Genomic DNA, 18,879 nt, shown 5'->3' with positions numbered 1-18,879 from the left:
TCAGGCCTACCACTGTTGTGTCATCAGCAAACGTAATGATGGTGTTGGAGTCATGTTTGGCGAACATGTTGAACAGGGAGTGGTGAACAGGGAGTACAGGAGGTGACTAAGTACACACCCCTGAGGGGCCCCAATGTTAAGGATCAGCGTGGCAGATGTGTTGTTGCCTACTCTTACCACCTGGGGGCGGCCCGTCAGGAAGTCCAGGATCCAGTTGCAGAGGGAGGTGTTTAGTCCCACGGTCCTTAGCTTAGTGATGAGTTTCATGGGCACAGTGGTGTTGAACGCTGAGCTGTAGCCAATGAACAGCATTCTCACTTAGTTGTTCCTTTTGTCCAGGTGGGAAAGGGATGCGTGGAGTGCGATTGAGATTCCGTCATCTGTGGATCTGTTGGGGTGGTATGCAAATTGGAGTGGATCCAGGGTATCCGGGAGGATGCTGTTGATGTGAGCCATGACCAGCCTTTCAAAACACTTCATGGCTACCGACATGAGTGCTACGGGGCGGTAATCATTTAGGCAGGTTACCTTCGCTTCCTTGGGCACAGGGACTATAGCGGTCTGCTTGAAACATGTAGGTATTACAGACTCGATCAGGGAGAGGTTGAAAATGTCAATACACGTCCTGGTAATGAGTACTTTGAGTACCAGTCCTGGTAATCCGTCCCTGTCACGACTTCGACCGAAGTCGGTTCCTCTCCTTGTTCGGGTGGTGTTCGGCAGTCGACGTCACCGGTCTTCTAGCCATCACCGATCCATTTTTCATGTTCCATTTGTTTTGTCTTATTTTCACACTCTCCTGGTTTCAATTTCCTAATTATATGTTGTATATTTTCCCCCTGTTTCCCCCATGTCCTTGTCGGGAATTGTTTATTGTAAGTTTGCGTGCTATGTGTTACTGGTGCGCTACAGGTTTTGTACCCATGTGTTTGTTGTTTTATATACCGTTAGTTTTATATATTAAACTGCTCCGGCTATTCACAAAGTTCTGCTCTCCTGCGTTTGACTTCCCTACCACCAGTTACGCACCCCTTACAGTCACGCCCCGCGGCTTTGTGAATGTTGACCTGTTTAAAGGTCTTGCTCACATTGGCTACTGAGAGCATTATCACACAGTCATCCAGGGCTGGTTCTCTCGTGCATGCTTCAGTGTTGCTTGCCTCGAAGCGAGCATAAAAGGCATTTAGCTCGTCTGGTAGGCGTCATTGGGCAGCTCGCGGCTGGGTTTCTCTTTATAATCCGTAATAGTTTTCAAGCCCTGCCGCATCCGACCAACATCAGAGCCGGTGTAGTAGGATTCAATCTTAATCCTGTATTGACACTTTGCTTGTTTGTTGGTTCGTCTGAGGGCATAACGGATTAGTGTCCCGCTCCTTGAAAGTGGCAGATCTAGCCTTTAGCTCGATGCGGATGTTGCATGTAATCCATGGCTACTGTTTGGGATATGTGTGTACGGTCACTGTGGGGACGACGTCGTCGATGCACTTATTGATGAAGCTGATGACTGAGGTGGTGTACTCCTCAATGCCATTGGATGAATCCCTGAAAATATTCCAGTCTGTGCAGCAAAACAGTCCTGCAGCGTAACATCCGCGTCATCTGACCACTTCCGTATTGAGCGAGTCACTGGTACTTCCTGCTTTAGTTTTTGCTTGTAAGCAGGAATCAGGAGGATAGAATTATGGTCAGATTTGCCAAATGGAGAGCGGGGGAGAGCTTTGTATGCATCTCTGTGTGGAGTAAAGATGGTCTAGAGTTTTTTTTACTCTGGTTGCACATGTGACATGCTGGTAGAAATGTGGTAAAACTGATTTAAGTCCCCGGCCACTAGGAGTGTCACTTCTGGATGAGCATTTTCTTGTTTGCTTATAGCCTTATAGAGTTGGTTGTTGAGTGCCCTGTAAATAGCCTGTTATTGTTATGTAATAGTAATAGTAGTTTTAGTATTGTTAGTAGTAGTAGTGCCAGCGTCTGTGGTTTGAAATAGACGGCTACGAATAATATAGATGAGAACTCTCTTGGTAGATAGTGTGGTCTACAGCTTATCATAAGGTACTCTACCTCAGGCAAGTAATATCTAGAGACTTCTTTAATATTAGACATCGCGCACCAGCTGTTACTGACAAAAAGACCCACACCCCCACCCCTCGTCTTACCAGACATAGCGTCTCTGTTCTGCCGGTGCATGGAAAATCCTGCCAGCTCTATACTATCCGTGTCTTCATTCAGCCACAACTCAGTGAAACATAAGGTGTTACAGTTTTTAATGTCCCGTTGGTAGGATAATGTTAATCGTAGGTCATCAATTTTATTTTCCAATGATTGCATGTTAGCAAGTAGAACGGATGGCAGGGTGAGTTTACTCGCTCGCCTACGGATTCTCAGAAGGCAGCCCGATCTGCGCCCTCTTTTCCTCAGTCTTTTCTTCACACAAATGACGGGATTTGGGCCTGTTCCCAGGAAAGCAGTATATTCTAACTCGTCGGACTCGTTAAAAGAAAAAGTTTCTTCTAGTTCGTGGTGAGTAATCGCTGTTCTGATGGCCAGAAGTTATTTTCGGTCATAGGAGACGGTAGTAGCTACCTTATGTAAAACATAAGTAAAAAAATAAGTTACAATCAACACAAAAAAACGAACAAAATAGCATAGTTGGTTAGGAGCATGTTAGTCAGCCATCCTCTTCGATGCCATCTTATCATCTTATTAACTGACTAGTTAAATAACAGTTAAATAAAATAAAAAATTCAAAAAAAATACTACTACTACTACTACTATAATACAACTCCTACTGCTACTACTATTACTTCTACTACTACCACCGCTACTACTACTACAGCTACTACTACTACTACTACTATACCACTACTACTACTGCTACTATACAACTCCTACTGCTGCTGCTACTACTACTACTACTACTACTACTACTACTACTACTACTACTACTACTACTACTACTACTACTACCACTACTACTACTTCTACACCTACTACTAATAATAATAATGTACTAATATGACTGTACTACTAATACTACTTCTGCTACCACTACTACTGTTACTACTACTACTACTACTACTGCTGCTACAACAATTAGTACTACTACCACTACTACTACTACACTCGTGTGCGTGTGTGTGTGTGTGTGTGTGTGTGTGTGTGTGTGTGTGTGTGTGTGTGTGTGTGTGTGTGTGTGTGTGTGTGTGTGTGTGTGTGTGTGTGTGTGTAGTCCCTGTCAGTAAGCCCTATATTCTGCTGAGTGATGCGTCCCCAGCGGAGGGATCTTTGGTGTGGCTGCGCTGCGGCCTGGAGAACGGCACAGGGCCGCTTTACTTCCTGTGGGAGCATGAGACACACAGCGGATTGGTCAGCACCGTGTCCCAGGGCAACAGCAGCGTGTTCAACATGACAGAAGTCAACCGTAACCACACAGGCTGGTATCGTTGTGTGGCCCGGAACCAGGTCAACCAGGAACGGTCCGACCGCATCTGGCTGGACATCATCTGTTAGTATACACACTACACACTGAACACTACACCCTAAACCCTACACACTACCTCTAATGATGAACCCTAACTTCTAACCCATCTGGCTGGACATCATCTGTTAGTATACACACTACAGACAGAACACTACACCCTAAACCCTACACACTACCTCTAATAGTGAACCCTAACTTCTAACCCATCTGGCTGGACATCATCTGTTAGTATACACACTACACACTGAATACTACACCCTATACCCTACACACTACCTCTAATGATGAACCCTAACTTCTAACCCATCTGGAGTGACATCATCTGTTAGTATTAAGCCTGTCAAAGTTAACACTTAGCCTGCTATCGTTAATAAATTATTAACGCAAGACATGATTAGCGGCGTAATTTTTTAAAATGCTGTCAATTGCATCTCCATATCTTTACCGCACCGAACCTTTTTTTAGCAAACATTTTTCCGCTTGGACCTTTTAAGCACATCACAACACGAAACACTGCTCTCCCTCTCACACCTCCTCTATCTGTTCTCCCTATCACACCTCCTCTATCTGTTCTCCCTCTCACACCTCCTCTGTCTGTTCCCCCATCACACCTCCTATGTCTGTTCCCCCTCTCACATCTCCTCTGTCTGTTTCCCCTATCACACCTCCTCTGTCTGTTCCCCCTCTCACACCTCCTCTGTCTGCTCCCCCTATCACACCTCCTCTATCTGCTCCCCCTATCACACCTCCTCTATCTGCTCCCCCTCTCACACCTCCTCTGTCTGTTCCCCCTATCACACCTCCTCTGTCTGTTCCCCCTCTCACATCTCCTCTGTCTGTTTCCCCTCTCACACCTCCTCTGTCTGCTCCCCCTATCACACCTCCTCTGTCTGCTCCCCCTATCACACCTCCTCTGTCTGTTCCCCCTATCACACCTCCTCTATCTGTTCTCCCTCTCACACCTCCTCTGTCTGCTCTCCCTCTCACACCTCCTCTATCTGTTCTCCCTCTCACACCTCCTCTGTCTGCTCTCCCTCTCACACCTCCTCTGTCTGTTTCCCCTCTCACACCTCCTCTGTCTGTTCTCCCTCTCACACCTCCTCTGTCTGTTCTCCCTCTCACATCTCCTCTGTCTGTTCTCCCTCTCAAACCAGCTGATCCACTTACATATCTGTTCAATCTAAACCTGGAATGTAATGCAATTCCAAGGATCTGGAAATAAGCATTTGTCCTACCACTTTTAAAAGGGGGTGATCCAACTCTTTTAAATAATTATAGGCCAGTCTCAAAGCTGTCCCCCCTGGCGAAAATACTTGATACCTTTGTTAGTGAACAGCTAAAATAGTTTTTATATACTAACTCTATTTTATCAATGTACAAATTGTGCTTCAGGAAGAAGCATAGCACAATTAAAGCAGCCATTAAGCCCTTGGCAGAACTAAGTGCACTCAATTTGATGGGCTCATGTCTGTTAAATTGTCTGTCTGTAATGGTGTGATCCAGGGCACTGCACTTGGTCCCCTCTTATTCACTATTTCTATCAATAATTTAGACAAAAATATGACAAATGCGCACCTTCACTTTTTTGCTGATGATACTGTTATTTATTGTTGTGCCTCGTCTCTCACAAAAGCATCCAGAACTTGCAAACAGTTTTTTAAACTGTTCAAGATACATTGTGTCAATTGAAGCTTATTCTCAATGCTGACTAAACTAAACTAATGGTGTTTTCTAATTGACACCCTTTATATCACGCCTGCTCCGGCTCTCCCTCTCTGGCGCTGGAGGGCGCCGGGCTGCCCTTCATTACACGCATTAGCGCTCACTGGACTCACCTGGACTCCTTCACTTTGTTGATTTCCTTCCCTACTTCTATCTGCTCCGACGTTTGTTCCCTGTGTCAGCATTGATGTCGTTATGTGTTCATGTCCAGATGCTGTCCTGTCCTGTTCCATGTCCGTTGGTAATCGTGCTGCGTGGATCCCGTAACCGGGATCAACATCCAGCGAAAAAATCAGAGCGCCATATTCAAAACAAAATCTAATCATTTCTGTTTCTCAAACATAGGACTATTTTACACCATTTTATAGATACACTTCTCCTGAATCGAACCACGTTGTCCGATTTCAAAAAGGCTTTACAGCGAAAGCAAAACATTAGATTATGTTAGGAGAGTACATCGACAAAAACAACCACACAGCCATTTTCCTAGCAACTAGCATACATCACAAATACCCAAAACACAGCTAAATGCAGCACTAACCTTTGACGATCTTCATCAGATGACACTCCTAGACATCATGTTACACAATACATGCATTTTTTTTCGATAAAGTTCATATTTATATATAAAAACAGCATTTTACATCGGTGCGTGACGTTCAGAAAATATTTTCCCTCAAATACTGCCGGTGAATCAGCGCCACAATTTAACCTAAAGCTATTTTAAAATCGGACATATCGAGTGCATAGAGGAGTTCTGTATCTATAATTCTTAAATTGAAGTAGAAGTCCTGGGAGTACATTCTGACTCCTCTATGCACTCGATATGTCCGATTTTAAAATAGCTTTTTGGTGAAAGCACATTTTGCAATATTCTAAGTAGATAGCCCGGCATCACAGGGCTAGCTATTTAGACACCCAGCAAGTTTAGCCTTCACCAAACTCCGATTTACTATTAGAAAAGTTTGATTACCTTTGGTGTTCTTCGTCAGAATGCACTCCCAGGACTTCTACTTCAATGACAAATGTTGGTTTGGTCCCAAATAATCCATAGTTATGTTCAAACAGCGGCGTTTTGTTCGTGCGTTCAAGACACTATCCGAATGGTAAATAAGGGTCGCACGGCGCATTTCGTGACAAAAAAATTCTAAATATTCCATTACCGTACTTCGAAGCATGTCAACCGCTGTTTAAAATCAATTTTTATGCCATTTTTCTCGTAAAAAAGCGATAATATTCCGACCGGGAATCTGCAATTAGGTAAACAGACAAAAGAAAATAAAGCACGGGGTCGACTCGGGCACGCGCCTAAGCCCATTGTCCTCTGATCGGCCACTTGTCAAAGGCGATAATGTGTTTCAGCCAGAGGCTGCCTCAATATCGTTCAGCTTTTTCCCGGGCTCTGAGAGCCTATGGGAGCCGTAGGAAGTGTCACGTTATAGCAAAGATCCTCAGTCTTCAATAAACAGAGGCAAGAAGAACAACACCTTGTCAGACAGGCCACTTCCTGTACAGAATCTTCTCAGGTTTTGGCCTGCCATATGAGTTCTGTTATACTCACAGACACCATTCAAACAGTTTTAGAAACTTTGGGGTGTTTTCTATCCAAATCAAACAATTATATGCATATTCTAGTTTCTGGGCAGTAGTAATAACCAGATTAAATCGGGTACGTTTTTTATCCGGATGTGAAAATACTGCCCCCTACCCTAGAGAGGTGAAAAATTCATGAAAATACAAGTGTCATACATCATTTAAAAGCTTAACTTCTTGTTAATCCAGCCGCGTTGTCAGATTTCAAAAAGGCTTTATGGCGAAAGCACACCATGCGATTATCTGAGGACAGCGCCCCGCACACAAAAGCATTACATACATTTTTCCAACCAAGCAGATGCGTCACGAAAGTCAGAAATAGAGATAAAATAAGTCACTTACCTTTGAAGATCTTCATCTGGTTGCAATCACAAGTGTCCCAGCTACATAACAAATGGTCCTTTTGTTCGATAAAGTCCTTCTTTATATCCCTAAAAAGTCAGTTTCATTGGCGCGCTAGACTCAGCAATCCACCGGTTTCCCTCTTTCAAAATGCATACAAATGAATCCCGTAAGTTACCAATAAACTTCTTCCAAACATATCAAACAATGGTCCTAATCAATCCTCAGGTACCCTATTATGTAAATAAACGATACAATTTAAGACGGAGAATACCGGAGACTATTACCGGAGATAAATAACGAAGTATGCGCACTCACCAGAACGCACTACAAACACTACAGCCAAAATGGGAGCACTGAGAAAAACTACAAATTCTAGCTAATTTTTCAAAAAACATACCCTGAAACTCTTTCTAAAGACTGTTGACATCTAGTGGAAGCCCTTGGAACTGCAATCTGGGAGGTATTCCTTTTATATTCCCATTGACAGCTATTGTAATCAGAGGTGAGCTGAAAAAAAAGAATTCTGGATGGATTGTCCTCGGGTTTTCACCTGCCATATCAGTTCTGTTGTACTCACAGACATTATTTTAACAGTGTTGGAAACTTTAGAGTGTTTTCTATCCACTACTACCAATTATATGCATATCCTAGCTTCTGGGCCTGAGTAACAGGCAGTTTACTTTGGGCACCTCATTCATCCAAACTTCCGAAAACTAGCCCGAAGAAGTTAAATGAACACCCTTGAAACCAAGCTAATCATTCTCTGTCTGTGTCTGATCTGTGTAAACGTCTTGACCAAACCCCCTGGTCTGCCACAGTGTGTTTAACATAGTGTCTGTGTGTGTGTGTGTGCGGCAGGTAGCCTGGCGGGTAGGTGCGTTGGGCCAGTAACCAAATGGTTGCTGGATCGAATCCCCAAGCTGACAAGATAAAAATCTATCATTCTGCCCCCGAGCAATGCAGTTATCCCCCTTTCCCTTTCTTCTCCCCAGTTGGTCCTGATATTCCCCAGATAGATGTGACTCCCTACAGTATAACAGACAGAGGATACTCTGCTCAGGAGAGACAGACGGTCTCTCTCCTCTGCCAGGCCCAGTCCAACCCTCCCAGTCAATATGTCTGGTTCTACAACAACAGGTATGTTTTAACACGCACGCATTTAACACACACGCATCCAACAAATCTAAATGCCTGTAGTTTGCTAAATAGCATTGACACTTAGATCTGAGCTGTGCATGACCATTGGGAGATCTTGCTCTCTGAGGCCACTCTTCCTGGTGTCCAAACACACCAAAGCACCCACATTATATAGACAACAAAAGATAAAACAGTTAACTATATTTGTACTGAATGAGCTAAAGATAAAACAGTACATGATATAACATCCCTACACCACCACATATCCACAACACAAAATGTTCCATGTGCTCCATTCCGGTCATTATTATGAGCCGTTCTCCCCTCAGCAGCCTCCACTGAAAACCAGTCAGGTGTTTATATATTGGTTCTAATCCCAGCTAAATGTTTTATATATTGGTTCTAATCCCAGTCAGGTGTTTTATATATTGGTTCTAATCCCAGCTAAATGTTTTATATATTGGTTTTAATCCCAGCTAAGTGTTTTATATATTGGTTCGGGCCTTCCCTGTGGCTCAGTTGGTAGGGCATGGTGTGTGCAACGCCAGGGTTGTGGGTTCGATTCCCACTAGGTGTCAGCACAAAATAAATTGCATGAAATTAAAATGAAATGTATGTATTCACTACTGTAAGTCGCTCTGGATAAGAGCGTCTGCTAAATGACTAAAATGTAAATGTAAAAAATGGTTCTAATCCGGCCTGGTGTTTTTTATATTGGTTTTAATCCAGCCAGGTGTTTTATACATTGGTTCTAATCCCAGTCAGGTGTTTTATATATTGGTTCTAATCCGGCCTGGTGTTTTTTATATTGGTTTTAATCCATTCAGGTGTTTTTTATATTGGTTCTAATCCAGCCAGGTGTTTTTTATATTGTTTCTAATCCGGCCAGGTGTTTTTTATATTGGTTCTAATCCAGCCAGGTGTTTTATATATTGGTTCTAATCCAGCCTGGTGTTTTTTATATTGGTTCTAATCCGGCCTGGTGTTTTTTATATTGGTTTTAATCCAGCCAGGTGTACACGGGACCCCAGTTCACCATCACTAGGATTCTGCGGATGCACACTGGTACCTACGCCTGTTTGGCTCAGAACACATACCTCAACACCCGCTCTATGAAGACCATAAGCCTCACCGTTTACTGTGAGTAACCTCTGATCTCTAACCCCCGACTACAATCCCCTGACCTCCAACTTTCTCTCTCTACCTTCTACTACTTCTCTCCCTCTTCTCCATATGGCGTCACCACACACACACACACACTCACACACAAACACACACACCGAAACACACATGGAATCGTTGGGGATGCTGCAGACCTGTTGGAGCATCGAGGGAAGAGACGGAACTCTAAGGAGGTTCTAAGGTACCAAACACTTTTTTGTCACTGATGTTACTGCCATGGCAACCCCTGGTTGACTGAAAGGCTGGTGCTTGTCATCCTGCTGTCCTGTGACGATACACACACTCACACACAACACACACACAATAACAACACAATCAACACAGTGTTGCGCTGTATATTGTCCCCCTGTCCCCCAGACCCTCCAGATGGTTCCCCCTCCTGCTCTGTTCTGCCAGCAATGAACTACTCCTCCCTCAACCTGACCTGTTCATGGCCAGGGGGCCTGCCCCCCCCTTCACTACGCTGGACCACAAACCTTCTGGCACAGGTACACACACACACACACACACACACACACACACACACACACACACACACACACACACACACACACACACACACGTATACACACATACAGCATGTTAAATGTGGAACCAGAGGGGATAAAAAACCTAAACCACCTTTATTCCACACACAGAGATGCGTACAAAGCTCTCCCTCACCATCCATTTGGCAAATCTCACCATGATTCTATCCTCCTGATTCCTTGCTTACAAGCAAAAATTAAAGCACGAAGCACCAGTGAATCGGTCTATAAAAAAAGTGGTCAGATTGAGCAGATGCTAAACTATAGGATTGTTTTGCTAGCACAGACTGGAATATGTTCCGGGATTCTTCCGAAGGGCATTGAGGAGTACACCACATAAGTCACTGGCTTCATCAATAAGTGCATCGATGACGTCATCTCCACAGTGATTGTACGTACATACCCCAACCAGAAGCCATGGATTACAGGCAACATTCACACTGTTCTAAAAGGGTAGAGCTGCCGCTTTCAAGGAGCGGGACTCTAACCAGGAACCATAAAACAGGCAAAGTGTCAATACAGGACTAAGATCGAATTACACTACACCGGCTCAGACGCTCGTCGGATGTGGCAGGGCTTGCAAACTATTTCAGACTACTAAGGGAAGCACAGCCGAGAGCTGCCCAGTGACACCAACCTACCAGACGAGCAAAATAACTTCTATGCTCGCTTCGAGGCAAGTAACACTGAAACATGCATGAAAGCATCAGCTGTTCCGGACGACTTTGTGATCACGCTCTCTGCAGCCGATGTGAGTAAGACCTTTAACCTCTACGGGCCACGGGGGCAGTATTGAGAATTTTGAAAAAAATATGTGCACATTTTTAACTGCCTCCTACACCAACTCAGAAGCTAGGATATGCATATTATTAACACATTCGGATAGAAAACACTCTGAATTTTCTAAAACAGTTTGAATGGTGTCTGTAAGTATAACAAAACTCATATTGCAGGCAGAAACCTGAGAAAAATAGATTAAAAAAAATGAGAATTTTGTGGCTGTACTATTTAGTGTCATTGTTTTAAAGATACCACAGTGAGAAAGGATTCAGTTCGCAACTCCTACTGCTTCCACTAGATGTCAACGATCTTTAGAAAGTTGTTTGAAGCATCTGTGATAAATACACACCGAATTAGAAAGCTTACAAGTTGACACGTCATCACTTCATTTTTTGCGCCTGCGCATGAATCTGAGAAGAGTGCCTTTGTCATTATCGTTTATTCTAGACACTTGATAGGTTGTGTGAAAATATTACTGATGTTTACTGATGTTTCACGTTAAAAATGGAACAAAAGATTAGTGCTAAACAACATTTGACATGTTTAAACAAACGTAAATAGATTATTTACTAGGTTTTCTTTAGTTTTTCGACGTGACTTTACACTGCCCACCTCATTTTGTGGGAGCCTACTGAACGCTAACTATTTGGACATAAATTATGAACTTTGTCAAAAGAAACCACATTTGTTCTGGACCTGGGATCTCTGGCAGCGCCTTCTGATGGAGATAATCAAAGGTAAGGGGATATTTAGAATGTTATTATCGATATTAGATGATGCTAATGCTAACGGTATAGCTTAGCTTAGCTTAGCATATAGCTTATTGTTGTTAGCATAGTACCCAGTTTATACAAAATGTGATTTCCCAGTAAAGTTATTTTGAGATCTGGCCCTTCGGTAGCAATTACGAGATGATAATATATTATTCTTTGAATGACAATATTATAATTTACCAATGTTTTCGAATAGTAATTCCGTGATTTGTAATGCTGGATTCACTGGGTGCATTCGAGCCGAAAAAAATTCTGAATTTCACCGCGACTGTAAATGCTGTTTTTGGATAGAAATATGAACTTGATGGAACTAAAAATGCATGTATTGTATAACATAATGTCCTATGAGTGTCATCTGATGCAGATTGTCAAAGGTAAGTGCATAATTCTAGCTAGTTTTCTGTCTGTTGATGCCCTTCTTTGAATTGGCTAAACATTACACGCAGCTATTGTCAATGTACTCTCCTCACATAACCTAACTTTATGCATTCTCCGTAATGCCTCTGAAAATCGGACAGCGTGGTTAGATTTAGGAGATATATCTTTCAAATGGAGGAAAATAGTTGATTATTTGATTTTTTGAAATGATTACTCTTGCAGTTTTGAATTCCCCGCCATGGTCACATGACAATGAATCCCAATACCGGGATAAGATCGGGATAAGATCCTCAACAGGTTAAACAGGTCAGCATTCACAAGGCCGCAGGGCCAGACGGATTACCAGGACGTGTACTCCGAGCATGCGCTGACTAACTGGCAAGTGTCTTAACTGACATTTTCAACCTTTCCCTTTCTGAGTCTGTAGTACCAACATGTTTCAAGCAGACCACCATAGTCCCTGTAACCAAGAACACTAAGGTAACCTGCCTAAATGACTACAGACCCGTAGCACTCATGGCTGTAGCAATGAAATGCTTTGAAAGGCTGGTCATGACTCACATCAACACCATTATCCTAGAAACCCTGGACCCACTCCAATTTGCAAACCGCCCAAACACATCCACAGATGATACAATCTCTATTGCACTCCACACTGCCCTTTCCCACCTGGACAAAAGGAACACCTATATGAGAATACTATTCATTGACTACAGCTCAGCATTAAACACCATAGTGCCCACAAAGCAAATAACTAAGCTAAGGACCCTGGGTCTAAACACCTCCCTCTGCAACTGGATCCTGGACTTCCTGACGGGCCGCCCCCAGGTGGTAAGGGCAGGTAACAACACATCTGCCAGGCTGATCCTCAACAACGGTGCCCCCTCAGAGGTGTGTGCTCAGTCCCGTCATGTACTCCCTGTTCACTCATGACTGCATGGCCAGGCACGACTCTAACAACATCATTAAGTTTCCTGATGACACAACAGTGGTAGGCCTGATCACCGACAGCGATGAGACCACCTATAGGGAGGAGGTCAGAGACCTGACCATGTGGTGCCAGGACAACAACCTCTCCCTCAATGTGATCAAGACAAAGGAGATGATTGTGGACTACAGGAGGAGGACTGAGCACGCCCCCATTCTCATCGACAGGGCTGTAGTTGAGCAAGTTGAGAGCTTCAAGTTCCTTGGCGTTCACATCACCAACAAACTAACATGGTCCAAGCACACCAAGACAGTCATGAAGAGGGCACAACAAAACCTGTTCAGGAGACTGAAAAGTTTTGGCATGGGTCCTCAGATCCTCAAAAGGTTCTACAGCTGCACCATCGAGAGCATTCTGACTGATTGCATCACTGCCTGGTATGGAAACTGCTCGGCCTCTGACCGCAAGGCACTACAGAGGGTAGTGCGTACAGTCCAGTATGTCACCAGGGCCAAGCTTCCTGCCATCCAGGACCTCTATACCAGGCGGTGTCAGAGGAAGGCCCTAAAAATGGTCAAAAAGTCCAGCCACCTGTCGTGTCTTTGGCTATGCCGGATTAAGTTATATGACATGCTAACTTATAAAATTATTTCTCTGTAATTAATATTACCTGATTAAGCTAATCATGTAAATGTAATTAACTAGAAAGTTGGGGCACCACAGAAGAACGTTTATAGAGCTGTTATCTTCCGAATAAACTCTTAAAATACTTAGTAATATTTTACATTGATAGCAGTCAATATTAACCCTTATCTTCTTTTCAGTCTCATAATGAAAGTTGTAAATTCTTGGTTATCTTCACGAACCCTGGCTAACAAGTTGAATCAGCAATACAAAATTGGGTTTAATTATTTATTTACTAAATACCTAACTAATCACACAGAATTACAAATACACAGAATACAATGATGTCATACAGAATTCACCCCTGGTGAACGGAACCTGGTTACACAAAGGAAAGGGGGGTTGGGCTTGAATGAAAGGGCGGGAAGACTTAGGAACAAAGAAACAGCAGCTATGCTATCGTAAATACATTATCTTATGCATTCTAAATTACCGCCCATTTGGAAAAGGAAAATGCAATAAATATTTACTCTGAGCTGCGCTTCGGTAGGTTGGTCGTAGATGCTGGCCGGGTTGGCCAACAGATCTTCCTGTAGTAGAAGAATGTCAATGGTGGCAAATTGGATACGTGGTGGTATCTTCGTCTGGTTGTTAGACTGGATCCGTCGTCCGTCCTTTCCTAGCCCACGTTAGCAGCGGCTAACTCAACGGCTAGGAAGTTTCACTTCTGTAGTGAATAAGCTCAAAGTTCATACCATTCGCCATCAAAGCTCACGCCGAGGTTGGCTTAGTTCTGTCCTTGATATGGTTTAGTTAACATGTGTGTGTCCTTCTAACGTAGAGCCTGCAGACCTCCCGTACTGGAACATACTGGTTATCTTTTCGTCAAAGGCTTATATAGTGGAGAGGGGGGAGGGAGGTGTTTCATCGTTTATAACCCCATGTCTCTTCACAGGGTTGGGCCACTGATCAGGCAGGGCACTTTCCTTATGAAAATCCAATTCTCTCATTTGGAAGCTAAAATTACATTTAATCTCCTAACAAACAATTTCAATATCAAACATTTCAATTGCATAACAATTCCATGTGACTCTGATAACTAGAGGGTGTATACTTTCTCAGGTACAGTTTATGTCGTCCTGTCATCAATCATAATGTCTCAGATAACAATGAACTGACATACATACTCATTACGTTATCAAGCATATTTCCAACTGGTTTTATTATCAAAAGATGGTTCCTTTCCCCATTTGTTTGATGTTCCCAGACTCTCTATATTTAACAGGACAGCAGTCCTTCAGTAGGGTCAGTAAGAGAGGGGAAGGGAGAAAGGTATTTATGGGGAGGGGTCATAAACCTTACCCACAGGCCAACGTCATGACACACCCTAGTCATAGACTGTTCTCTCTGCTACCGCACGGCAAGCAGTACCAGAGCACCAAGTCTAGGTCCAAGAGGCTTCTAAACAGCTTCTACCCCCAAGCCATAAGACACCTGAACAGCTAATCAAATGGCTACCCAGACTATTTGCATTGCCCCCCCCCTCGCTCTTCTACCCTGCTGCTACTCTCTGTTATTGTCTATGCATAGTCACTTTAATAACTCTACCTACATGTACATATTACCTCGACACCGGTGCCGCTGCACATTGACTTTGCACTGGTACCCCCTGTATATAGCCCTGCTATTGTTATTTACTGCTGCTCTTCAATTATTTGTTATTCTTATCTCTCACTTTTTGGGGGTATTTTCTTAAAACTGTATTGTTGGTTAAGGACTTGTAAGTAAGCATTTCACTGTAAGGTCTACAGCTGTTTTATTCAGCGCATGTGACAAATACATTTGATTTGGTTTGATTTGACATGTATACACACACACACATGTATACACACACAGACACACACACGTATACACACACACATGTATACACACACACACATATAAACACACACATATACACACACACACACACACACACACCTATACACACACACATGCATACTCACACATGTATACACACACACACATGCACATGTATACACACACGTGCACACATGTATACACACACACACAGATATACATATGCAGTACACACACACACACACACACACACGTATACACACACGTATATACACACACACACACACACACACACACACACACACACACACAGGTACACACACACATACACAGGTACACATGCACACACACACAGGTACACATGCACACACACACACACGTAGAAAGGCTCCTAACAAATTAAATTATTGTTTTTCCGGTTGTTATTATACCAGGGAGGGGCGTGGCTTGGGAGTGAAGCCAACAATGTCTCCGTACTGCAGTCTGGATCCCAGACTAACAACAACTCTCTGTTCACCTGCCTGGGGATGCACCCTGCTCTCAACACCTCCACACAATGCACTGCTCGTGCCTGTAAGTCTCACTCACTCACTCACGGGGGAGTAATGCATAAGGTGATGGGTCAGGTCTTAAAGGTGATGGGTCAGGTCTTAAAGGTGATGGGTCAGGTCTTAAAGGTGATGGGTCAGGTCTTAAAGGTGATGGGTCAGGTCTTAAAGGTGATGGGTCAGGGCTTAAACGTAATGGGTCAGGTCTTAAAGGTGATGGGTCAGGTCTTAAAGGTGATGGGTCAGGTCTTAAAGTTGATGGGTCAGGTCTTAAAGGTGATGGGTCAGGTCTTAAAGGTGATGGGTCAGGTCTTAAGTTAGGTTAAGTTTAAAGGTAGACTCAGCAAGAGGACGTAGATGCACCAACGAAACAGTAGTAGCAAAGACAAAGGGGTAAAAAATAACCCAATTGGGTAAATATTGGACAGAACACATGCTGGGTTATTTTGACCTAGCCAGTTGGGCCCCTTGGGTTTAGTTTGGTAGGATCCCCATTAGCTACTGCACATGCAGCAGATACTCTTCCTAGGGTCCACATGAAACGAACACACATGACAAAGTACAGAACAATAAGATATTACATTAATTCAAAATAAAAAAAATATTTCCTCTGTGAAATTTGGTGTAGGATCGGTGATGATCTGAGGGTGCTTCAGTAAGGCTGGAATCGGGAAGATATGTCTTTGTGAAGGACGCATGAATCAAGCCACGTACAAGGTTGTCCTGGAAGAAAACTCTTCCTTCTGCTCTGACAATGTTCCCCAACTCTGAGGATTGGTTTATTCCAGCAGGACAATGCTCCATGCTACACAGCCAGGTCAATCAAGGTGTGGATGGAAGACCACCAGATCAATACCCTGTCATGACCAGACCAGATCCCCATTTAAAATCTCTGGAATGTGATCAAGAGGAAGATGGATGGTCACAAGCCATCAAACAAAGCCGAGCTGCTTGAATTTTTGCGCCAGGAGTGGCATAAAGTCACCCAACATCAATGTGAAAGACTGGTGGAGAGCGTTTATTATTTTATTTTTTTCACCTTTATTTAACCAGGCAGGCCAGTTGAGAACAAGTTCTCAACGACCTGGCCAAGATAAAGCAAAGCAGTGTGACAAAAACAACAACACAGAGTTACACATGGGATAAACAAAAGTACAGTCAATAACACAATAGAAAAAGTCTATGTACAGTGTAGTAAGATTAGGGTGGTAAGGCCTAAAAAGAATAGGCCATAGAGGCAAAAGAATTACAATTTAGCATTAATACTGATGATAGATGTACAGATGATGATGTGCAAGTAGAGATACTGGGATGCAAAAGAGCAAAAAATAATCAGAATAACAGTATAGGATGAGGTAGTTAGTTGGTTGGATGGGCTATTTACAGATGGGCTATGTACAGGTACGGTGATCGGTAACCTGCTCTGACAGCTGATGCTTAAAGTTAGAGAGGGAGACATAAATCTCCAGCTTCAGTGATTTTTGCAATTTGTTCCAGTCATTGGCAGTAGAGAATTGGAAGGAAAGGTGGCCAAGAGAGTTGTTGGCTTTGTGGATCACCAATGAAATATACCTGCTGGAGCATGTGCTACAGGTGGGTGTTGCTATGGTGACCAGTGAGCTGAGATAAGGTGGAACTTTACCTAGCAAAGACTTATAGATGACCTGGAGCCAGTGGGTTTGGCGATAAATATGTAGCGAGGGCCAGACAATGAGAGCGTACAGGTTGCAATGGTGGGTAGTATATGGGGCTTTGGTGACAAAACAGAAGCACTGTGATAGACTACATCCAATTTTCTGAGTAGTGTTGGAGGCTATTTTGTAAATTACATCGCCGAAGTCAAGGATCGGTAGGATAGTCAGTTTTACGAGGGTATGTTTGGCAGCATGAGTGAAGGAGGCTTAGTTGAGAAATAGGAAGCCAATTCTAGATGTAATTTTGGACTGGAGATGCTTACTGTGAGTCTGGAAGGAGAGTTTACAGTCTAACCAGACACCTAGGTATTTGTAGTTGTCCACATATTCTAAGTCAGAACCGTCCAAAGTAGTGATGCTGGACGGACGGGAGGGTGCAGGCAGCAATCGGTTGAAGAGCATGCATTTAGTTTTACTAGCATTTAAAAGCAGTTGGAGGCCACGGAAGGAGAGTTGTATGGCATTGAAGCTCGTTTGGAGGTTTGTTAACACAGTGTCCAAAGAAGGGCCGTATACAGAATGGTGTCGTCTGCGTAGAGGTGGATCAGAGAATCACCAGCAGCAAGAGCAACATCATTGATATATACAGAGAAAAGAGTCGGCCCGAGAAATGAACCCTGTAGCACCCCCAGAGATTGCAAGAGGTCCGGACAACAAGCCCTCCGATTTGACACGCTGAACTCTATCTGAGAAGTAGTTGGTGAACCAGGCAAGGCAGTCATTTGCGAAAACAAGGCTATTGAGTCTACCGATAAGAATGCGGTGATTGACAGAGTCGAAAGCCTTGGCCAGGTCGATGAAGACGGCTGCACAGTAGTCTTTTATCGATGGCGGTTATGATATCGTTTAGGACCTTGAGCGTGGCTGACTTGGCTTTCGAAGGTTTTAGAAAGGCAGGGCAGGATAGATATAGGTCTATAACAGTTTGGGTCTAGAGTGTCTCCCCCTTTGAAGAGGGGAATGACCGTGGCAGCTTTCCAATCTTTGGGGATCTCAGATGATATGAAAGAGAGGTCGAACAGGCTAGTAATGGGGGTTGCAACAATTTCGGCGGATAGTTTTAGAAAGAGAGGGTCCAGATTGTCTAGCCCAGCTGATTTGTAGGGATCCAGATTTTGCCGCTTTTTCAGAACATCAGCTACCTGGATTTGGGTGAAGGAGAAATGGGGGAGGCTTGTGCGAGTTGCTGTGGGGGGTGCAGAGCTGTTGGCCGGGGTAGGGGTAGGTGGAGAGCATGGCCAGCCGTAGAAAAATGTTTCTTGAAATTTTCGAGTATCGGAGATTTATCGGTGGTGACAGTGTTTCCT

The 18,879-nt window shown here is 43.6% G+C and overlaps 1 protein-coding gene across 1 annotated transcript in view; it reads left to right on the top strand.

Annotated features, from left to right (window-relative positions):
- vsig10l2 (V-set and immunoglobulin domain containing 10 like 2) overlaps positions 1 to 9,463 on the top strand; it is a 24,942-nt gene extending 15,479 nt beyond the window's left edge. The window contains exons 3-5 of the mRNA XM_029766757.1: positions 3,275 to 3,505; positions 8,134 to 8,278; positions 9,288 to 9,463. Coding sequence (XP_029622617.1) covers positions 3,275 to 3,505; positions 8,134 to 8,278; positions 9,288 to 9,426 — 515 coding nt within the window. The 3' untranslated portion in view covers positions 9,427 to 9,463. The remainder of the gene's footprint in view (positions 1 to 3,274; positions 3,506 to 8,133; positions 8,279 to 9,287) is intronic.
- Positions 9,464 to 18,879: the final 9,416 nt, after the last annotated feature.

Source organism: Salmo trutta, chromosome 12 (assembly GCF_901001165.1).
Source record: "Salmo trutta chromosome 12, fSalTru1.1, whole genome shotgun sequence".
Taxonomy (NCBI): Eukaryota; Metazoa; Chordata; class Actinopteri; order Salmoniformes; family Salmonidae; genus Salmo; species Salmo trutta.
The sequence above is the reverse complement of the archived record's forward strand: the minus strand, read 5'-3'. Positions and strand labels throughout refer to the sequence as shown.